Below are 22,776 nucleotides of genomic sequence, written 5' to 3' on the forward strand. Positions count from 1 at the left end.
TATTCAAGAGATTTGAGTAGGTGTGGGATGTACAGGAAGCAGAAACAGCTTCCCATCTCTTTCATGGATCCTTCATATGTTGAAATGATGGACTTTTCTTAGCAGATAAACATGCGCATTAGCATGGATCATATAGGTAACTCATATGAAGTCAATAGCAAATTTGCTTTCATTTATCTGGTTTAGGTCTTTCATGTCACTTTCCTAACTTAAGCCCTACATAAAAGCAAAAAATACTTTTTAATTTTTATCCTTTGAAATTTAGTGAAACAACTGCTAGTTTGTTGGGGAGGGATGTCAAGACAGGTAAAAAAGGTAAAGCATAATTAATGTTCTTTATGTTAATTTTAACCAAATTTTGCTTCCTTGAAATCCTAAAACAATGCAAACCTGGTTGCTAAATAAGCTGGGTGTGAATACCATTTTGCTGAAGCTACTTAAAGTCTTTTAACCTCAATTTCCTAATCTGAAATATGTGAGTGATGTGCAAGGTTATTGTGAGATTAGAGACAATATGTGTAAAATACCCAGTGCACATTAGCAAAGTATATGTATCATATGCTGGTTTGCTCTGTTCCTGTACTGAATTATTCAAGCTTCAATAATTGCTTGGGCACAGTACAATGGAAAATTTGATCTAATAGAAATCTCTTGTTGTTTAAGCAGAAGATAAGCAGCTCATACAGAATCAATACCAACATAATAGTTAGCCAACATCCCTTTCTATACTTCTCTTGACCAAAACAAGGCAGCAAATGATAGAGAAGATGTGGGTATGAAGCTCTATAATAATCTGAGCCAGGGAGAACATAGGCTGGGAGATAAGCCTTGGTTTTGCATACTTAGCTCAAGCCTTTCATGGCCAACAAGTAACCTTTCCTCCACTTCTCAAAAGTAGCTAGAAAGTCCTGGTTTTCTTAAAGAACAGTGATAATCTTTGGTTTATTATCTGCAGTTCTAAAATGTAGTGGTGTAGACTAAAGAGTTAATGGCATTTCTGTAACTTCTTTCCAAGGGCTTAGCATTTTCATTTAGCTGATTAAAATCTATTGTAGATACTAATTATGCCAGGGTTTTTTTTGTAAATCATTCAAACACTCAAAAATGATTTTTAAAATCTTTAAATGGCTTGTACCAGATTTTTATTTCTCAGAGGGTTTCTACTTACGGAAAATCTGCTTAGATTATGTCCTTTTGTCATATTCTTGGTAAGTGTTAAATCAATGCAAAATGAGTGGATTTGTATTTCTAAAAATAACCTCTTTCACAGGAAGAAGAACTAAGGAAGAGTGGGGAAGCCAAATATGCCCACTTGAGTGATGAACTTCATGTATTAATTGAAGTGTTTGCGCCACCTGGGGAAGCTTATTCACGTATGAGTCATGCATTGGAAGAGATTAAAAAATTCTTGGTTCCTGTAAGTGTTTTTCATTTTTTACAAAGATGTTCCTCATCAGTTTCTCTTAAAAAAAATGTGCTTTTGATCTTCACTGACTTTTTAGAAGGAAACTCATATTGCCAACTAATTATCTGTAGAGTTGATGTGAAAGTGACATAAAATAGGATACCAAAAACACTTAGCATGGGAGCTGGCACTTTGCCACATAGTGAGGGTTGACAGCAGTGTTTGTCTTCAGTACATTACATGCCATGCATCAGGTCATAGCCATGAAGAAGAAGACAATTAACACATAAACACAAATCCATAATTGAAGAGAATATCCTTCTCTTGTGTCTTAATCACTTGGTGGTTGACATGCATTATTGGCAAATTTTAATTAATAGAGAGAGCATTTGCAGGTATAGTGGGAGAAGAAAGAGATTAGATATGTAATGTTTGTAATAAGATGGTGATATTATTTGAAAATATCAAATGTATTTTTATGTAATAGTATTCCAGGTGCTGGCTCATTATAAAACATAATGTAAAATAATCAATATTAATAGAACCACACATTTGTTGATTATCAAGCAAAAATTGGAAAAATAAACTCATTGCACTATATGAGGGCAACAGAGAATGTTCATTTAGTAAAGCAACAAATTCAGGGTTACATATTGAGTAGAATTCCCTACCTATTTTCTAAGAAATAGAGGAAGGTTAAATGAATGAAGCTTTCCTAAAGGTTAACAATTTAGTATTCGAGGATAGGTCATTCAAATGGAATTCTTGCCATCAGGCTTAGAGCTGGGAATAAAATATTTAGAAGAGAATGCTGAGTAAAGTTTTCTGGAGTGCCTGGCCAGAAGTCTTCAGCAGGGAGAGAGAGAGTAGCTAAGATTAATCTGTGCAGTGAAGAAACACTGTAGATTTCTGAACTGAGCAATGACCTCAGAGGAAATGATGGATAAGATTCATTGATTGGCAGTGATTTTGAGAATGGGAAAAGAAAAACAAAACCAGAGAATTTCAGAATGTAAAAGCATTAAAATCTAGCCACATAGTCTATTTATAGGCCCAGTTTAAAATTTTCTGTCCAGGCAAGGTTAGAGAATAATCCCATACCACTCTGGTTCTTCCCTGACTTCGTATGCACATAGAATTTCAGCACAATTTATTATGTGCTGCTTATCTGAACACCTCCCTAAATAGATCCCATATGTCTTAAGAATGAAGATGCTACATTCTCTCTTCTTTTGCCTCTGACTTAGGCGCCTAGTGCTATTGGGTAAACAGTTTCGCTATATTTAGCTCAGACCAGACCTCTGGAGATATAGACAGTATAGAGAAAAGCTACCACTGCTTGTGTTACTAACTGTTTCATGACTGTAGACAAGACATTTAAATTCTCATAGCTTCAGCTTATTCATCTTTAAAAAGAAGATAGTTATAACTGACTGACCTCTGTCACAGTTATTGTGAATATTAAATGGGATGATGCATATGAAAGGATGTAGAAAATTATAAAGTGCCATGTAAATGGTTGCTTTTAATCCATTTTATATTGTAGATACATCGAATCTTGGAATGACGTTTTGAGGTGAAATATGTAAGATGAAACACTATTTTGTTGCTGTATGTATGTTGCAGCTTGGCTGTAGGTTAGGTTAACCCTCTTTTTCTATAAATGCCAATCATACATCTCGCTTAACTTCTTAGACCTCATAATACTTGTAATCATTTCATTTATATCTTCTCCACTGAAGTATATCCTTTATAAGGGCAAGAGCTAGCAGTCTCTCTCTTGTATTTCCATCATTTAGCATTGTGCCTGGCACAAGAAGTATTTATTTGACAGTCTGACTGATGGAATGGCTGATTAGGAGGTACCAGGAGTGATACAGAGAAATAAAATAGCTCTCTGCATCAGGTTTAGGGAATAATATCCTACAATAAACATGCGCTATATATAAGGATCCAGATGAAGACCAAAAATCTTACCTTGGCCAGTGTGACCTGTTCCTGCCTATCTCTGAGATTTTATCTCTGTGGGTCCAACTGCTCACTCACTGAGCTCCAGACATGCTGCCTTCTGTTCATCCAACACCCCAGGCTCACCCCTCACTAAGGGTCTGTGAAGATTCTTCTCCAAAATATTGGCAGGGCTATCTCCTTCTCATTTAGGTCTTGGCTTAAATGTCAGCATTGCTGGAAATTCTTCTCTGACCACATAGTCTGAAGTAGCTTCGCTACGTTTGTGCGGTCCTATTATACTTTGTTCGCTGTATCACTGGCCACCGTATGGAACATTGCAGTTCATCGTCCCATCATGCTGTTGCCCTCTCCACTTGTTTATTTCCCTCAAAGCTTTTGTCACCTTCAGATGTACTCTGTATTTTTTTCACTTATGTGTTTGTTGTTGATTTCCCTGCTAAAATATAAATGTCATGAGGGCAGAGACTATTGTCTAGTTTCTCTGCTTTATTCCCCCATTTTGGACTAGGCCAGGCACATAAGAAGCACTTAATAAATATTTTTTTCTATGAGTGAATAAGTGATTGAATGAATATTTAAAAAGTAAATAACTCTTCTGATATCTCTGAATGTTGTATTAGCAAATTTTGTGGTCAATGAAATTCCTTCTACTTGATAAATTTTTCCCATTTCCCTCACTTGCGTCAGCACCAAGCAAAAGATGGAATCTGTCTACTTCATCCGTCATGAGAACCATAAGGGACAAAAATGAACTCCAATTCTTTTTTTATTATATGAAATTACTTGGTGATCCAGGTTTCTTTGGACGTTTGATATTAAAGTCCACCGAAATGCTAACATGTTGGGACATGCACATTTACAAACAACATAAGTGAAGAATTACAGCCATTAAGAGACATGTTAGAACAACATAGAAAGCTGATGTAGACTAGGACTCTTGGGTTCCGCTGCATCTAATTCCTCTACAGAATGGAGTGTCTTTCCGTGGTTAGCACTTGTACTTTCCTCCCTTTTCTATATTCATCTGACTTGCCCTACGGCCAGGAGCTGTAATCCTATAAGACTGCCAACTTTAGAACATACAAATCCTCATGAAATGTCTGAATGCTGTAAGAAGTTGGCAAACAACACAGTTTCAGTACTTTGAAAGAATTATTCAAGACAAAAGACTTATTATTGCCCTGGGCAAAATTTTCATCCTGCTGGTCTCCATTCGGTCACTACAGTTTTTTATCAGGACAAGTACAGTGGCAAGTCAATAGAAGATCAATAAATGGAACTTTGCTAATTTTAAATCTCTAATGTTTTGAGCAGGTGCTATATTATTTTCCTTGTATTTGCTAATTTTTCTTACAAATACAGATGAGGAGTGTTAAATAATTTGACAAATAATGACAAAAGGGATATAAAATCCTAAACTAATGTATGTTTCTATAATGTTAGTGCCCTTCTCTTCCCTTTATAAGCTGCAAAGGGGTAAACAGATATGGTCAGTGTGATGGTTATGATACTCGTTTTCTTATAGACATCCTCATAGACCACGACTGCCACCTCTGGGAGTGCAGGGTATTCCTTGCACGTTGCTAGAGGGCGGCATTTACATTGTAGTTTGTGAATGGAACCCTCTGGTATCCCTAGGGTTTTTCCAACCCTAGTTAGCAGATTACTTTAAGATAATTACGCTATTTCATTTTCCTAAATTGGCTTTCACCTTCCATTAAGTTGAATTGGTAAGTTTTACTAATGCTTAATAATTAACTCATGATCAAAACAGAATACGTCTCATAATTAGAACTTAGAAAGCATTTGGCAAGATTCTCAGCAAGAGCAAGTTTATTCATCCTTTCATAAAAAAGATGGAAGAAGGGATTTCCACACAAACAGGAAATTAGATTTAGGTCAGAGATAACAAATAGATTACTATGTTACCTCCTCAAGAGTTAGTTATTGACAGAATTAAGAGATCCCAATACTCCTTTCTGCCAAGCCCTGTCATGGCCTCAGAATCTTTGCCAGCACAGTATGCTACACAACACTATCGTATTTTCAGAGCGGACGGAACTTGAAAAGTATTTTTCATGTCTGGCTTAAGTCTCCAATGATTATCTTTAGAGATTTGTGTCATTTAAAGAAAAGGCACATATATTTGTGTGTGTGTGGGTGGGGGGGGGTGCTGTGTGTCTGTATTCTCTCACCCATCTCATATATAAGACTTTAAATCAATTCAACAGAGAAAAAAATGCATCATGCTAGGTTTTTACTTCTTTTCTGCATTAGACTGGATCTATGCCTCGGTGAAAGCCATGGTTCTTGAAATGGGGCAATTACGGTGTTATATCATTTCCAGTTTGAGATATTGGAAACCTATATAGGAAACCTACCATGAGTCTGACTGTGGAGGAAAAGTGAAACCCTTTTCCTCTTTGTGGTAAAAGCAAATAGAGGACATTCTTGCCTTCTATTCTTCAAAGACTATAATCCTAGCTCTGAAATGGGAAAATGACACTGATTGCTAATTGCAATCATACAGGAAAGTAAGTAGATATAAAGAAAATAGAGAAGAAAGCTGGGTAATTTCAGTCTAGGAGATGGAAGAAGATCCAGACTTTCAGGCACTGAAAAATTGTCTATGAAGTTTTGTTTGACGATAAACATAAAAATGTGTCCCTGAAATTCATGCTATAATTTGATAAAAAATGAAAATTAGGTCAGAGTCATTTATGCAGGTGAATGTGTAGGGAAAACAATGTATTAGACAAAATCCCACCAGCCAGCAAAGCAACATTGATAAATGGCAAGACTGACAAGTGGGGAGTGGCAGCTACAGTTTGGCTGGCTGATGGCAGGAGTTCAGCATTTACAGCAACAGCATCCTACAGGCAAGAGAATGATGAGGTACAGAATTAAAAAATAAACTTCCATACAGAGCGAGAAACAGAATCCATAACCTGGGTATCATTCCTTCGTTGTTGTGGTTGGTGTCAAATTGTTGTCTAGAGTTTCCTTGGACCGCTGTCTTCAAAATCAATTAATTCCCTTTTCTTTCTTGTAATTAACCATGTTCTAACAGTGTGGTAGCTAATAGCACAAAGCCACATGTATTTACATAAGTATTGCTTGCCCAGAAATGTTCCTATATTGCTATAGCACTATGATCATATGCTGATTGTTTTGGGATGAATTTGTAATCATCTAATATTAAGGATTTTTTATCTGGCAAGTTGTAATAGATAATAGATGTGTATGACTTAGAACAGAACTAAAATCATTACTAGTTCTTAGAATAGGATGATAATTATTCTATATAATAATTATTATATAATTAGTTACAATAATGTTATTATTATTGGAACTTAAAGCCACTTTAGCCTTGCTAATTGATTGACATAACCTGGAAGACTGATAAAAGAAGCAGCGGATAACTATTTGAGTGTAATTTTTCTACAAACCCTAAGACAAGTATCTTCTTACTCCTCCTCTGTACAGATAATCACATGTTCACTATATGAGTCTCGGGTCAGGAAGTGATTGTCTGCTTTCTATCTTAGGAAACAATTTATCACTAATTATCTCTGGTCTTATTTGATGTCAGAATTGTGAATTCTCCAAGGCTACTCTTTTCGTGAACTTTTATTGCTTTTTAGATGCCCAGCATCATTCTTCCTTGATATCAGCACCTCGATTTCATCTTGATGAGTTACTTCTTCCCCATTAGCTGGCATTATAATCAAAAGAACTGCTTTTGCAGTTCCATATATAGTACTTAACATGAAAGCTTAGCAGCGTTTCTGAGAAGTTATCAGTGTTGTCAAAGATCTGTAGTCCCTAAGGATACAGGTTTGATCTTCAAGGCAAGAATCTCACCTGTTAACTTTATTGGATTCTAGTAAAAGGAAAGTCTTAGAGGATTTAATAGAAATTTTACTTTACATTGAAAACGTTTAGTAAATGCTAGTCCTCTGCTTGTACATAATAAATACATGCCAACACTGACCTGCAAATACTCTTATAGATGCAAGCAACTCAAAAAGAGTCATGATTATTGAAAAGAATTTGGTACCAAGGAATCAAGGAAGAAAAATAGCTCAATAATCAGAATCTGTTAAATAAAGTGTATAATTTTTAGCTGAGTAAATCATTTAAGTACGTAAAATAAATGGTACTAATTAATGCAAAGGGAAAGTTTTATTTCAATTCAGTTCAACAAATATTTCTGAGCATCAAATATATGCCGGCCACAGTTCTAAGAATTTGTATTACATCAGCCACTCCCCTTGTAGAATTTAAGAACCAGAAAACTATTTTCAAGATTTAAAAGATAAGAGTTATGGAGAAATATTTGAGAGATAATTGGAAATGAAAGACCGGATTGGATAATAAGGATGATATGGACAATAGTGGTGATAGACCAGACAACACTGATCAAAAAAAGTGTTATTTCTAGAGTCAAGAAAAACTAATGGCTGACTGAAAGACCACCACCACATAGGAAAGGTAGGGAGAAAGAAAGAGTGATGGGATGGGGGGGAGGGGAGCGCATGGGTGAGAAGAGTGAGAGAGTTACTTTTGATTAGTTTCTTGAAGGCGTTGATGACCCACAGTCAAAGATTCTATTTCATACTGAAATTTTTTTTAAAAAATAAATGCAACAAGAAAAACTTACAGAGAATAGCATTTTTAAAACTGGTTATTTTTGCAAAACTTTGTATTCCTGAAACGTATCTTCAACTTCTGTTCTAGGAGTTAGTTCTTACTTTTTAAACAGCTAATTTTGCAGCTACATAAGATACAACATAAGCTTATTTTGAATTCCCCTTCCTTGATTAACTGATCTCATTTTGCGACTCTGAAGCTCCTTTCATCAAGCTACAGTGGAAAATGTATTGATTCCTCCAGACAGTATTTATACTAGATATCCAGGGAACTTGGGAGAATCCCTATTCCTCCAAGAAATCTATCTTCTATCTCATCTCTAATCCTTGTTTTTTTGGTCCACTTCTCTGTTCCGCCCAGCCTCTCCACATAGTGTATAAAGGAATGCATATAAAACAGTTCCTTAAAATACAACTACAAATGGTGTACTGGATGGTCTGTACTCAGTATGGTACAAACAGAAATTGGTTTTATTTTTCTGTAACCATTGTCATTCTCCCTTTATTATTCATTACGAACAGCTTGAGCAAATCACGTAGCTTCCACTCATTCTCCTATAAGAAGAATCTTAATTTAGGTAATTTAGCTTTTAAACTCAGTTAGTTCCAATTTATGATTTCAATTTCCAATCCATTTCAAAGCTCCCCTCCTCCCCTAATTTACGGCTTAGGAAGTAGTAATGGGGAAAGAGTCATGTTCTACTCATTCATCTCCACCCTCCAGCTTCCAGTGCTCCCAGGGCTCTGTGGATGGTTGACAGGTGGGGTAAGAGGTGATAGGACATTGAAGAAAGATGGGCTATAAACCTGGTACTGTAATAATCTGGTGAGTTTGGTTGGTTGAAGTCTTATTTCAGACATTTTCCTCTGATGGGATATATGCATGATAGACTAGTGGAGTTGTTGCCAGTCCTCAAATAACTTTCCTCCCTTTCAGCTGAGTGATCTCTGGGAGGGGCTCAGGGTTCTCACAATGCAGTCCTTCCTCTCATTCATCTCTGGATGCTATTCCACCATCTCCCTGCTCTCAGTTTTGCAGGGAGCTTTGTCCTGTGTACCTAACTTGTTCTTTCTGTCTGAGAGCTTGTAAGATTGCTTTACCTTGTCCTTAGAGCTCAAGAATTTCACCAGGATATGCTCAGATTTGGCTTTTTTCTGATCAGCCCAGCCTGGAAATGGGTGAACTGTTTCAATTGGCAGCAGTGGGCCTTCCTTTCATGGAAATTCTCTACCTGTTATTTGTATATTTTCTTTGCTCTGTATTTTTCCTTTTTCTCCTTTTGTAACTCCTATTACGTATGGCAAGGCTCCTGGGTCTTTCTTCCAATTGTGTTTTTCTAACGATTTCCATCTCCTTATCATTTTGCTCCTGCCTTCCAGAGACATCTTCTCCAAGGTCTTCTAAGCCACAGGTTCAGGATTTAGCATTGACGATGTTCTTGCCCATTCCTTTAAATTGTTTAGGTGGAAATCATGTAGACATTGTGCTTTCTTTTTTGTTTCATTTCTTCAGAAAGTACTATAATCACATTAGATATTTCTTCTGTTTTTTTGGTTCCGGTTTATTTCTATCCTCTCCAGCACCTTTATTTCACTGGGCAGATTTTCTGATTGCTCTTCCTCTCTCTAGATACTCTTTTCTTTTTTTCTTTTTATCTTGGTTTAGGTCTGTTTTTTAGATACCTTTAGTGACATCAGTCCTCTGAAATGTTAGAAAGTAAAATTGACCAAAAAGGTAGAACTAGGCAGCCCACCAGAGACTTGGTGAGAACCTGAAAAATCTCTTCCTGTTCTCCAGTCTCCTTTTGCTTTCCCAGACTTGAGGGCTCACCCCTCTGGTCCGTCTTAGCCTCTTGCTGCCCAGGGACAATAGGCATACTCAGGCGGGTCTGTGGCAGCTTTCCATTTGGATGAAATATAGATCTTTGCAAGCCAAACTCTTTCCCAATAGCCAGTCCTCCATTACTATTCTGGGGCTTTCCAACACTGGGTTTTGTGTACTTAACCCACAGGTGATAAAGGCCTATAACAGTCAACTGTTTTACCCAGGCCTCTCAGAGAACTCAAGGCCTGACATGCACATAAGCTTCTGAGGACCCCAGCCTTTATTTCGCCCAAAATATGCTGGTATGTTAGAGTTGTCAAACAAAGAGAAAGAAGCTGAATTTAGGTCACCATCTTCCAAGAATTACTAAGATCTTACAGAGTTAATGTGTTCTCTTTCTATTTAACATGTGGAAGAAAGCATCCAAAGTACTTTATAGGCACCAGAGGTTTTACGTTTGAGCTCTATATATCATGTCATGCTTCTAAGACAAGTATTTTGTTTTGTAATAAATCAGAAATTACATATTTAAAATAAAATATTCCACAAGAGAAAAGGCACAGTATTCCATGAACATCTCCCTCTATAAAGACTAGATACACAGTTGTTTCCATATGTTTTTTTTGTTTGTTTGTTTGTTTTTGAGGAAGATTAGCCCTGAGCTAACATCTGCTGCCAATACTCCTCTTTTTGCTGAGGAAGACTTGCCCTGAGCTGACATACGTGCTCATCTTCCTCTACTTTATATGTGGGACGCCTGCCACAGCATGGCTTGACAGTCGGTGCCATGTCTGCACCCGGGACCTGAACCGGCGAAACCCAGGCTGCCAAAGCAGAACGTGCGCACTTAACCACTGCGCCACTGGGCCCGCCCCTCCATATGTTTTATACAGATGTTGTCAAGTTAATATGCACAAATACTAATGAAGTCCTTTCCCTAATGGTAGAAATATTATGATAAACCTATTTGGGAATTTGGAACATTCATGTACGTTATAAATCTCAATGACAATTCCTATTTGCCATTAATAGCTAATTCTGAGGGTAATAGTCATTTTAGTATATTTTTAAATAGGAAAATTAAAATGCTAATGGCTTCTTTCTACTCTCTTTGTTTACCTTTACCTGTAGATTTTTTTTTAAGGAAGGGACAGTGACATTTGTTTAGAATCTGACCGGCAAGGTATTCTGGTGGGTGGTGTATAGACATTACCTCTATTATCCTCAGAACAAGTCTGAGAAGGATGTATAACGCTTATTTTATAGATGAGGAGATTGAGGCTGAGCAAGTTTGTGTAGCTACAGAAGTAGCATAAGTAGCATCACATAGTGAAGCCTACATTCAAGCCCGTCGTTTTCTCACAATGGCTCATTGTTTTGATGGTAGGTAACAAAAGAAGAATAGAGTGTCTAAGATTTGGTCCAGTCAGACATCTGCATTTAACTACCAAGCTATTGATAGGTGACATAAGCTAGATTTGAATAAAACATAGAAAATACTACCCTCGCGTAATTTCATTTGGTATTTACCATTGGATGTTTGAGTTTCGAATTCTGTTTGGAGATAAATATGATAAATAGTTACCAGAAGATAATAATTTGCTGTTGTAAGAATACTGATATTACAGAGTGATTTTTTTAAAGTCTATCTGCAAATCCTGATGTTAGGCAGAGATTTCTCTTAATAATCATCTCCTTCCCTGTTTTGTTTTTAGTTTCTCTTAGTTTTTTACATGAAATGGCAAAAACAAGAGCAGAGGGGATCCAAGCTATTATAATTTAATTAATTAAAATATCTGGTGTTTGAGATTATACTCTGAGATGCACAGTGTAAAAATATAAAATTTTAATTAGCTTAAGGGAAATCCGGGGTGTTTTGTAATTTTTTGTTGTTGTTACTTCTAACATTAAGAAGAATGAGTATTTAGGTTCCTATGAGAATTATGAGGTTGTTTAAAATGTGTTTGGAAGAGAGTGAAAATATGCAGTCATTTTAACTACTTACCTCTTCACTGTGTTCATGCAAACGAGACACTTTTCTCCAATTCTCCAAATCAAGTCACATGAATTGAAATGTTGAATTATCGATGCATGATGGTGGTAATAGTACCATTTTTGATTAATCAATCACCAGGACTAAGGCACTAGATCTATGTAAGGAAAATCATCCCTTATGGTATATCTATTTACATAGTCAGTTGATATCAGTACTAAATAACTGATGGAACTGGTTCCTTTTCTGTATAAGCTTCTTTTGTGATTCTTGAAAACCTGTTTACTTTTAGATTGCTGCCATTTCTCTGATGTCCTTTGTTTCTTCCCTTTCTTCATTTTCTCTATTCTGAAGATTAGAATTTTAGGGCTTATAATATGGAAATTTAAGGTACTCTATTACAACAAGAATAATAGAATCTTAGAATTTTAAGAGACTCTATGTTGTTTCAAGCACATCTCTCATCTAAGAGTCCACATTCTCCGCTAGTATTTACCTTTGTTTAGGTCAAAATATATTTTGAGCCCACAGATTCTTGTAATAATTTCATCCTACCTTATTGGTCCTGTCTGTTAGCCAGGGCACACTGAAAGGATACGAAACACCATCTGGTATTAGCACAGTTCCCCAGGATGAGTTATATTTCATCATTTTCTGCCCTTCCCTTCTTTGTGCTAACTTCTTATTTGAGAAGTTTGAGAGCTTTAGAAAGACATGTTATGAGCAAGAATGGATATCAGAATCAGAGTGAGATTCTTTTAAAAGTGAAAGGAGGACCTCCTACAGGGAGAAGGTGGATACCTACTCTCCTTCTTAAACCCACAAACAGACAAGCTACAGCTGGGACAAGATGTCAGCTAAAATTAGTCCTCAGGCAAAATACAGACATCATCTTATCCCAGATACATTTTTAAATGTGAAACAGACCTAATGCGTAAGAAATGAATGAAAGACCCACTTTGTAAGAAATACTCTTTATTTAAAGAAGTGTACTGAATTATTAGGATTAACAATTAGCTAGTAAGTGCACAAGTTTGTGATAAAAGAAGAATAACCCTTTCTCTAAAACTTAGATGTTTTAACCAAAATATAGCAAACCACAGATCATACCTATAAGAATGACAATATCAACCTTAGCCTCTATGAGCAAAGATAGTCTTGTTTCCAAAAATGTTTTATTTAGATGCTGTGCTATCCTAGAATTAAATCCAGCCACTTCGTCAAAGAAAACATTTTCTATGTTAATGCTTTTATTCCCACACCTACATAGACACACTCATATAATTGTAGAACTGGAGGAATTTTAAGCTCAGAACAATTAACACATTTCCAAGGCAATTTAAATATTAATGGTTGAGAAGAAAAGACTTCAAAATACTTCATTTTTGCCAATCCCCTTAAGGATTTTCAGAGCCATGGAATTCCAAAGAAGGTAGTTTGAAAACCACTGCTGGAATCCAAGCCTTGTTTTACCAATGAGTGTACCAAAGGCCAGCATGGTTACCTGAACTGCCAAGGTCAGGCAGGAAAAAGAGGGATTAGTCAGATGCCTCCTCATCAAGGAAATTATCAAAATGTGAAGACCCAACTGCTATAAGATGTCTCCTACTCTATTGGAGAGGACTAAACAAGTCACTAGCAGGTGGCAATGGTTGTGTGGTTAGCATGAGGCTCCTCCATATTTAGAGCATCTTATATGCCTATTTCTTGTCACATGGACAACTCTGGACTTATTATCATTCAGTAAGCATTTGCCAATATTCTTATTAGTGGTAAAGCAGGTGTGGTTTTTCCTGCTCATTCTTAGTTAGTCGTTAATTCAATAATATCTTCGTAAGTCTATTTTACTTGGGGACTTCTTCCTTGATTTTACTTTCTTATTTTCATGGCACAAATGCATTCCACTGCTGGTGAAAGTGTTTTGCAGTTGTTTTAAACATAGGTAAGGAATGTGTGACAGAACTTTTACAGTAGGAATAGAAGCATTAAAATAACTCATGTTGAAATTATCCATTGCCAGGCACTCTAAGGAGTACTCTGTCATCTCTAACAGCAAGCTGATGCCTCCTTACATTATAGAATGTTCATTCTCACAGTTGGTAGTAATGGTTAATAGTGCAACGTATTAAAATATATTTAGAAAGTAGATTGTAGAAGGAAAAAAGCCACTGACACAATAATGAATATATGTCACTAGTCATTCTCAGGAATTAAAACAAAATGCTATTTGACATTACCATTCTGAAGCTTCAGAGTCCTTTTAGCTGGGTAACGAAGTTATAAATTTAACCAATATTCCACACACTGTGGAGAAGGTTGTTCTGTTTTAGTTAGACCCTTTCGGTTACAGTGAAAAGTGATTCATTCAGATTAGATTAGATCATAAAAGCATGTGTGGAGGGAAGGAGCATTATGTATATTTTATAAATAAATAGAGAGACTGGAGGCAGATTCCCATGGAAATCTTAAGAGCAGGACAGATAGTGATAGAGGGCTTCACAGAGAGCTGCCTCCTGGGTCCCCAGGGACAGCAGGGAATCTGAGAAGTATCTTCAACGTTAAATGACCCACGTCTCTCTGTGTCCCTGTTCACTTCTCAACTTCTGCCCCACCTCCGTCTTTAGCGATCACTCTTCCTGTCTTCCTCTCCTTCACAGCTTCTATTCACTCATGCTTTGTGACTCCTTGGAACGCTGCTTTACCACAAGAGCTCTTGCTCCCTCTCCCTCCTGGCCCTTTAGATCCCTCCTTTCAGCTGCAGCTCTCACTCTGCCCCCTGTTCTCATTCGGGTGTATCTCTGTGATTGCTGACTCAAGGCTTACAGCTTGGAAAATTGGCTTAAGTATCAAAGCACGTTCACGTAAATCTAACCATTTTCTGCCTCAAATTTCAGTGATATACTTGTATCACAAAGTATTTCTTTCTTCACTATTTTTCCTTCCCTCTTTCTTTTCTTTTCTTTCTTAAATTTCCATGGAGGCATTTATCTGTTTATTTCTTGTAAATATAGGGGAAAGAAATTCTACTCTAGTCTGATAATTTAAACATAGCACAATATTATAATTATAACTTCATATGTGGTGCTATATTTGTACGGCAACCTTTATCCTTGAACAGGATAATTTTTAAATTTTAAAAGAAAATAGCACAAATCCTATTTTCCTTTAAAATGTAGTCCAGTTAAAAATACCTAATTTTTACAGCTCTTACTTCGTAACCCTATCCCAACCATTTAATAAGTATGTATCAGGAATTGTTTGATAAATTGCCCAAATATATTCTTAATCTTTCTTAAATGAGCTTGATTTTTAGAAAATATAACTATATGAATGAAGAAATGTCTGATTATGCTACTATTTAGGGAAATATTTTCTTTAAATACAGAATAGAGAGAGATAGAAAGAAATGAAATGTCTGAACCAAGAATACTCACCTCATTTTAATGGTTTCATGGACTCTTAGGTTTCTCAGGATCCAGCTTCCAAAAAGATAAAGTCAGGGTTAGAATGGTGATGAGATACTCATGCAGCCAGAGACAATATTAAGATTTCAGAGGAAAAAAGATAAATATGTGACGTGATGGAAGTGTTAATTAACTCGATGGGGGGAATCATTTCACAATATACACATAAATCAAATCACCATGATGTACACTTTAAATATCTTAAAATTTTATTTGTCAAATATATCTCAATAAAGCTGGAAAAAAATAAACTATGTTATTTATAAGAGAAAAAAGAATTGGACTGTCACATCATATGACATCACAGGGACTTTGGCTTCTTAAGATGCTGTGTCATTGGTATTTTCTGTTACCAAGTAGATCACTGATCACTTTAAGGTCACTTTAGAATCAGATGAAACCACCAGATACTCTGCCCAGAAAAATACACAAAAGCCCAGGAGATTCTTATTCATAGATCCAGGATTGGGGGCCTCACAATAGAAGTGTGAAACTCTTAGCATGGGAAAAGGAAATACAAAAATGCATGACCAAAACTGCATTAAAATGCTGAATTTAGTCTATATTATAAAATTAAATGAACTATATTGAAAAGCACAGATTATTTTACCTCAAACTACCTGAAGATAATTATAGTAGAAAAGTAGGTTTTCTTACAGTTATCTTCTTAAATGAACGAATATTTTATCTTACGATGAGGTAATTTCACCACCAAACTGTAATTCATTACCTTTCCACATAATTCTCATTTCCAGATTTCATTTTTAAGCAGGATACAAATGCTATTTCAATTATAGTACATTTAGAATGTATTTCATCCAGAGATTTCTTTTCCACCAATAGCAATCATAAGACTTTGTCTGATTGAGCAGGAATAAGATTCTATACATGCTGAATAAATATGAAGCTTTACTGTCTATTGCCAACTGACCCTAAACTTATTATCCAAGTAAGAAAATCAGGAAATGTAGCTCATTATAAAAAGTGTACACAAGGATGAAAAAACTTGACTAAGGTTTGTCTATTACATTTTAGATTAATTTGTTGCAGTCGCTCAAACTTCCACTTCCAATTGAAGTGATTCTCAAAACGTTATCCATCAAAATGCCTTAACATCTTCTGAAATAGAAAAGCCTTACCCCAGTTCAGAATATCCATGTCTATAAATTGTACCAATTATTTATTTCTGATTCTTTGGGAATCAAAAATAATTGCATAATATTATAATGGAAGAAATGCTTCCATGTATTGGTGACCAGAGTGACTGTTTTTATCATGTCAGATTTTCCACTACCCCACGTGCAACCAATTGGAGAATAGCAACCCTCCCTTGTTTAGTATGCCCCATCTGTATGCATCAAACCTGGGGGTACAGGGGTAAAAAGTAACTGCAGGAAGTAATATGGCCCTGAAAACTAAGCATCTCTCCAATCCCACTTGACTTTTATCATGAGTGTAAATACTCAGAGAGAGGGAAACAACAGGGAACCTAATGTCTCCTGTCCTCCTCCCAGGCCGGGGTCTGGGCCACACCTGCCACCATCTGGAATCTGGGCCCTCTTGCCTCTTTTCACGGCCTTCAGGCTTCCACACCCATTAAGACTATGATTGATTGGGGGCAGATGCTTCAAGTGCCCTGTAACTGCCTGTTGGCACAGGGCAAGCCCTAAGCCCTCACAGAGGGGAATGGAAAAACCCTCTGAGCTCCTGTCACTGGATTTCAGCATTTTCCTTTTATTTTTTCCATCTCAACTGTAGGAAGCCAATATTGAACTCCTCTTTTCCAAACAGTAGCAAAACGTACCTTACCCTCCTCATCCAAGTGCTAGGATTAACAAATTCTCCACGATATACCTTGATATTCATGAATCACATGTATAATGCAATATGAAGTGAAATATTAAAATATCTAAATATTGCGAGGTATCCAGATGTTCACCCATGTGTAGCACAAAGTGAACACATATTTGACTAAAGATTTTTTTATCCTGTTGACAGACTCTATTTTTGCCTAAACACCTGTGTGGAAATCTGCTTTAAGTAGTTTTTTTTTGAAGCACATTTCTGCCACCGCTGTTGGACTCATTCATCTGTTATTTATGTTACAACTGGAATGTCAGAATCACTTGAAAGCTAGACTAAGACAATGATTGCTTAATTTATTTTTTTAGATGACTCAATGTCTGTAAATTACATTAGCTAATTAAATTTCTCAGAAGTTACTTTTAAAAAATTCAAAAGTCCAATCACAACATGTAATAATAGGCTGTTAATTTCAAGGAGGAAAAAAAGCTTATCTTTCAGAAATAGTAGATTTACTTGCAGAAATTAAAATTTGATTGATCAGTATGCTAGTGCAGATCTCATATGCTGGAGAAAAGTATGAACTGACAGTGGATGTGCTATTTGCACATGTGTTTATCTTCTTTTCTCCTTGACACCCAGCTCCCTGAAGTCAGAAATCAGAGCTAGATTGTCCTTGCCGAGCCCCCCGCTGGCGGCTACTGCTCATACACTGTGAGCCTCAATAAGTATTGATTGATGGAAGTGGCCTCCTCCAACGTGAAAAGGTTAAAAATGTTTAACTGAACTTGTGCGTTGTGAGAAATTATTCTGCAACAACAGCGTGTGTAATGTATAGATGATATGTATAGGTTTCTAAAGAGCAGCATTATCCCTCTATAGCACCAATATTGATGCAATGAATCATAATTGATAGATGTTTTAGGTTCCTCTTGACTTTTTTTTTTTAAAGATTTTATTTTTTCCTTTTTCTCCCCAAAGCTCCCCCGGTACATAGTTGTATATTCTTCGTTGTGGGTCCTTCTAGTTGTGGCATGTGGGACGCTGCCTCAGCTTGGTGTGATGAGCAGTGCCATGTCCGTGCCCAGGATTCGAACCAACGAAACACTGGGCCGCCTGCAGCGGAACGCGCGAACTTAACCATTCAGCCACGGGGCCAGCCCGGTTTCTCTTGATTTTTCAATAAGTGAATCCATGTGATAATGAAATGCAGTACAAGGAGGTTCAATATTTTTTATTGCAGGATATTTGGAAGAAAATGAGTACATTTATGGGTATATGGTCTATCTTTAGATATCATTACATTTCATAAAGTCAACTGGAAGACAGAATTCAAATTGGCCATACCATAGGGTACAGTAAGAGATTCCTAAAAGCTGTCTTTATTTGTGGAAAAACCCATATAGTTAGGTATAAAGGAAGAAACAAAATTTCCTCAGGCTTACTTTTTAATGTATTGCTAAGAAATCGTTATAAGTTATAGATCATACATGTGGTTGTCGAGAAGAAGCCTTTCACTTGGATTTATCAGGGCCCATATACAGGCTTTCACATCAAAATGTGGAGGTGGGGGGAACCTGTAAGATTCTGTGGGCTGTGTGCCCCAATCAGACTGCAATAGGGAACTTTCCTAATTTAGATTGGGTTAGAACATCATTTGCCAGAATATTCTATGAAACATTCATTCCGCGGTGGTCTGTGGGAAAAGAAAAAGGTAGAGGTTCCCTGTGGTCAATTGAGTTTGCAGAATGCTGCCTTCAGTGTTTCCTTCTTAGAGAGTCACAGTCCAAATTCTCATTTTAAAGGCTCTGAGAGGTCTTGAAGCAAAGAAGCTGAACTAACTTTTTAGCCCAGGAATTATCATGTTTATTTGGCCGAGTATCCCTTTGTTCAGAAAATTATCTTACTCATTCTCAACACACTTTTGAAAGTGTTGTATTAAATCTAGATGTTACCTTATGGAAAGTGAGTTCTTTAAACAATGATATTCACCTCATCCCGAAATGTCTGTATTTTTGAGTATTCTCTTAGATTACTAAAATGCCATTGTTCATGTTTTTATAACATATTATATAATACTAAATGCCATAATTTATAATTACCTTAAAGCCTGGCTTTATCTCATGCTCCGAACATAGTCTTAGGTAACCAAATTAGCATGAGATATTCTCTGCTTTTGCCTATATTTCACTGCACCAATGGCCCCTTGGAGCATGTGTACTGCCATGTTTCATTTCACTACTAAATAGTAACCAGCTCAAGTCTCCTGTTACCTTTGTGAGAAATAAGAGCAGAATGATTAACAAACATGCTCAGCATTGAAAGTCATTTCTCTTTAATCATACTTGCCTCCAAAAGAACAGACTTATTCACACATTTGATATGACATTTAAAATGTAAATTAGTTTCCCTTTTGATAAGCTAAAAATCTGGGCTTCCAGAGTCAATATTCTACACTGAGAACAGGGGGGATGTAGGTGGTGCATGTAGTTTGTATAAAATTGGCGTATTATTTTATGGTCACAACCTAGGAGTTACCTGGCTTAAATAACTGTCATTGCTATCTAATTTTTATCACAAAGCACAGATGAAAATTTCTAATGAAAACCATCATTTTTGGCATCTATCCTCCAAATTTATTTATCATAATTAATTTATTGATCATCCTCTAACTATTAAAAAAAAGAGCCCCCCAAATTTTGAACTTGTTTAATGTTGGGAAAATTAATGGATCCTTCATAATGTAGTAGTTGTACTTTTACTTAATTGAAAGAGAAAATTCATGTGCAAGTGTAGGTAAACGGACACCTTCCCAAAACCTTGACACCTCCCACAAAAAATCTGACCTCCTCAGGCTTGCAGTCCATAGACTGGGAACCATTGCAATGGAGCACAGAATGGGGCCACACACATCATTTTGACTATGTTAGAATGACAATTTCCTGAAAATAGTCTTGAGTAGGCCCCAGTTTCTGCCTCGTCACAAGCTGATGGAGATGCAAGGTCATGTTTCTTTCTACCAAGACACGCGTCCTACAGAGACCCCTTATTTATTTTTACTGCCATTTACCTTCCCTGCCAGCTCTTCTGTACATCAGTGATAACCCAAACTGGCCTTGTGTCCATCAATCCAAAGACCAGCTTTTTTGAATTTAACTGTAAACTTTCAAAGCATATGGTTATACCTTTGATTGGCAACACAATAGACCTGCCCTTCAGATCCTGCCAGAGATTATAAACTCAAAGCCTCAGCTGCCCGATTCCTATCAAAGCTTAGTTGTGAGACATAATGTTTATTGAAGATTTTCTATAAGATATGCTTGCCTTTAGATCATAAATAAATTCATGAATTACATTTCCTAGGGTGTTTTCCATGGATTAGAGGTCCTAGGAAGCTCTCTGCAAAGAAGAACACACACACACGCACACATGTATGTATGTACGTATATACATACACACACGTATATGTGTATGATCATATTGTCCTGTAGAATAATATTTTATAAGATAGCCCTGTAAAACGTGCTATCGTATTTATTCTATGGCCTCCACATAGTCTATTTTCAACACAGCAGCCAGCATGATCCGTTGTAAACGCCAGATAATATTAATCATATGCTCAAAGTCCAGCAGCGGCTCTCTGCTTCATCCTAAGTAAAAGTTAAAGAACTCACACTTACTTTCAAGACCCTACATGAGAGGCCCACCCTGCAGTTTCCCTTTGACCTTGTGTTCTGTAACTTCTCTCTGCTCCCTCTGCTGCAGCTGCTCTAAGCTCAGGCTTGCTGCCAGTTTAGGGCCTCCGAACAGGCTGTTCCTGCGTATGAAGCCCACTCCCCTTGATTCAGCGTTATAGATTTTGTCACCTTTTGCAAATCTTTGTTCAGACGTCATTTTCCCCAGTGAGTCCTTCCCAGAACCCTACTGGGAACTTCATTTTGCTTCCCCTGCCAGCACTCCTGATTCCTTACCCTGCTGTATTGTCTTAGCTTTTTAGACAACACTCATCACCTTCTAAACCACCAATATAATCTGCTTAATTATTAGGTCCATTTTTTACTGTTTGTTTCCCTCTGCTAAAATGTATGATCCAGTGATCCCTGTCTGTTTTGTTTACTGACTATCACCAGAGCTAAGAAAAATGCCTGGCTCATGGTAAGCGCTCAGTCAATAGGTGTCAGATGAATAAATGAATGAAGGTTTATTGTAGGGCTGTTGTCCCAGCATAATATAATGTCACCTTCTTGGGAACTCACGGGGAGAATTCCTCTCCAGTTTCGCTTTATCCATGACAATGCCCACTTCCACGTCATGGATTGACTTGAGTCCAGGCCAGGGGAGAAAGAAGAGAAAAAAGTAGTTAACTCACTACCAGTGTAGTGTTATTTCAGATTCTGCTCTTCCCCCTCAATCTGCAGGCTACCTCCAGTAACTGCTTCACGCGTTCATGGGGAGAAACAGTGTGCAGAGTGCTTACGCCATCTTACCTTGAACTGGAATCTCTTAATGTGTTTCTTCTACTCTATGCTTCATTAAGAGTAAGCCTTTTGGCTCGAAATTGCTCTCAAATGTATACAACTCTTGTCGTATGTAGAGGGAAGAAAATTGGTTGTTTTCATAGAGCAACTTTGTTAAAATGCTTAGAATAGTTTGTCTATAGCTGAATTTTGTTTTGTTTTGTTTTTTATGGAGACACTGCTTCTTGTTGAAATGCTGCAGATCTGACCTTTCATATTTATTTTATAAAACCCATCAGGGTTTGCTAGTCATGTTTTCATTGATCTGAGGTTCAATGTATCTATTGCTTCTGAATTATCCCACTTTGTTTGACCACAGCATTGTGGAAAACATCAAACCGCACATAATTGTGATTATTAATAATCGGTTAGTTGAGTATAAAAGCTCTTGCCCGCTTGAATGCAGTTTTTCCCTGTGTTGCTTTACAAATGAATGACAAAAGCATTTTAATATTCTGATTTGTAACTGTTCCAAAAACCAGTAGAGGGGATCAGTGCTTATGATCTTTTCAATATCCCGTAAACATGTGTGCTTTAATATTTTTTATAATAGTGAACCACAACCATTTTCCAAAGGTTCTACTGTTCTTTTTGTATTGTATTCTTTCAGAGCATGAAAATTATTCTGGTGCTTTTTTCAGGAAACATCAGGTCATAAAAATCTCAACTTTTTTAGTAAATATGTATTTAGTGTTTCTTTTTAAAAACACATATTCACTGGAAGTTTATCCAGATTATTTTGACTCTAAATTTGACTTATAATAAACAGTTAAACTGTTTTCAGAGTTATAAAGCTTGTCTCCAAGAATGTTGTCCAATATTATATGTCCAATGTATATATTAACAGATTCTTCCTCTGTAAATTAATATTTGTAGCATGAAATAACAGCTAGCAAATTAATGTAACCAGTTACTATTAATAATATTAGTGTGAATATATCCATCATTTTCCTAAAACATTAAAAGATATTAAAATGTTGATTGAGATTAGATTCTATCTGTGTGATTCAAAAAGGAAATAAAATATATTTTTATTATTTTGGAAATTTAATGACTTAATACCAAGAAATGGATTAAATTAGCCTTGTAAATGAACTGAAAGTGTGATTCTAAATTACAGATTTTTTGTCTTAAACCTGATATAGA

General features: G+C 36.5%; 1 protein-coding gene across 1 annotated transcript in view; it reads left to right on the forward strand.

Moving 5' to 3' along the window:
* Positions 1-22,776, forward strand: part of KHDRBS2 (KH RNA binding domain containing, signal transduction associated 2) — a 515,709-nt gene that overhangs the window by 259,846 nt on the left and 233,087 nt on the right. The window contains exon 4 of the mRNA XM_046641311.1: positions 1,271-1,417. Within this exon, the coding sequence (XP_046497267.1) occupies positions 1,271-1,417 (147 nt within the window). The remainder of the gene's footprint in view (positions 1-1,270; positions 1,418-22,776) is intronic.

This window comes from Equus quagga, chromosome 15 (genome assembly GCF_021613505.1).
Source record: "Equus quagga isolate Etosha38 chromosome 15, UCLA_HA_Equagga_1.0, whole genome shotgun sequence".
NCBI classification, from domain to species: Eukaryota; Metazoa; Chordata; class Mammalia; order Perissodactyla; family Equidae; genus Equus; species Equus quagga.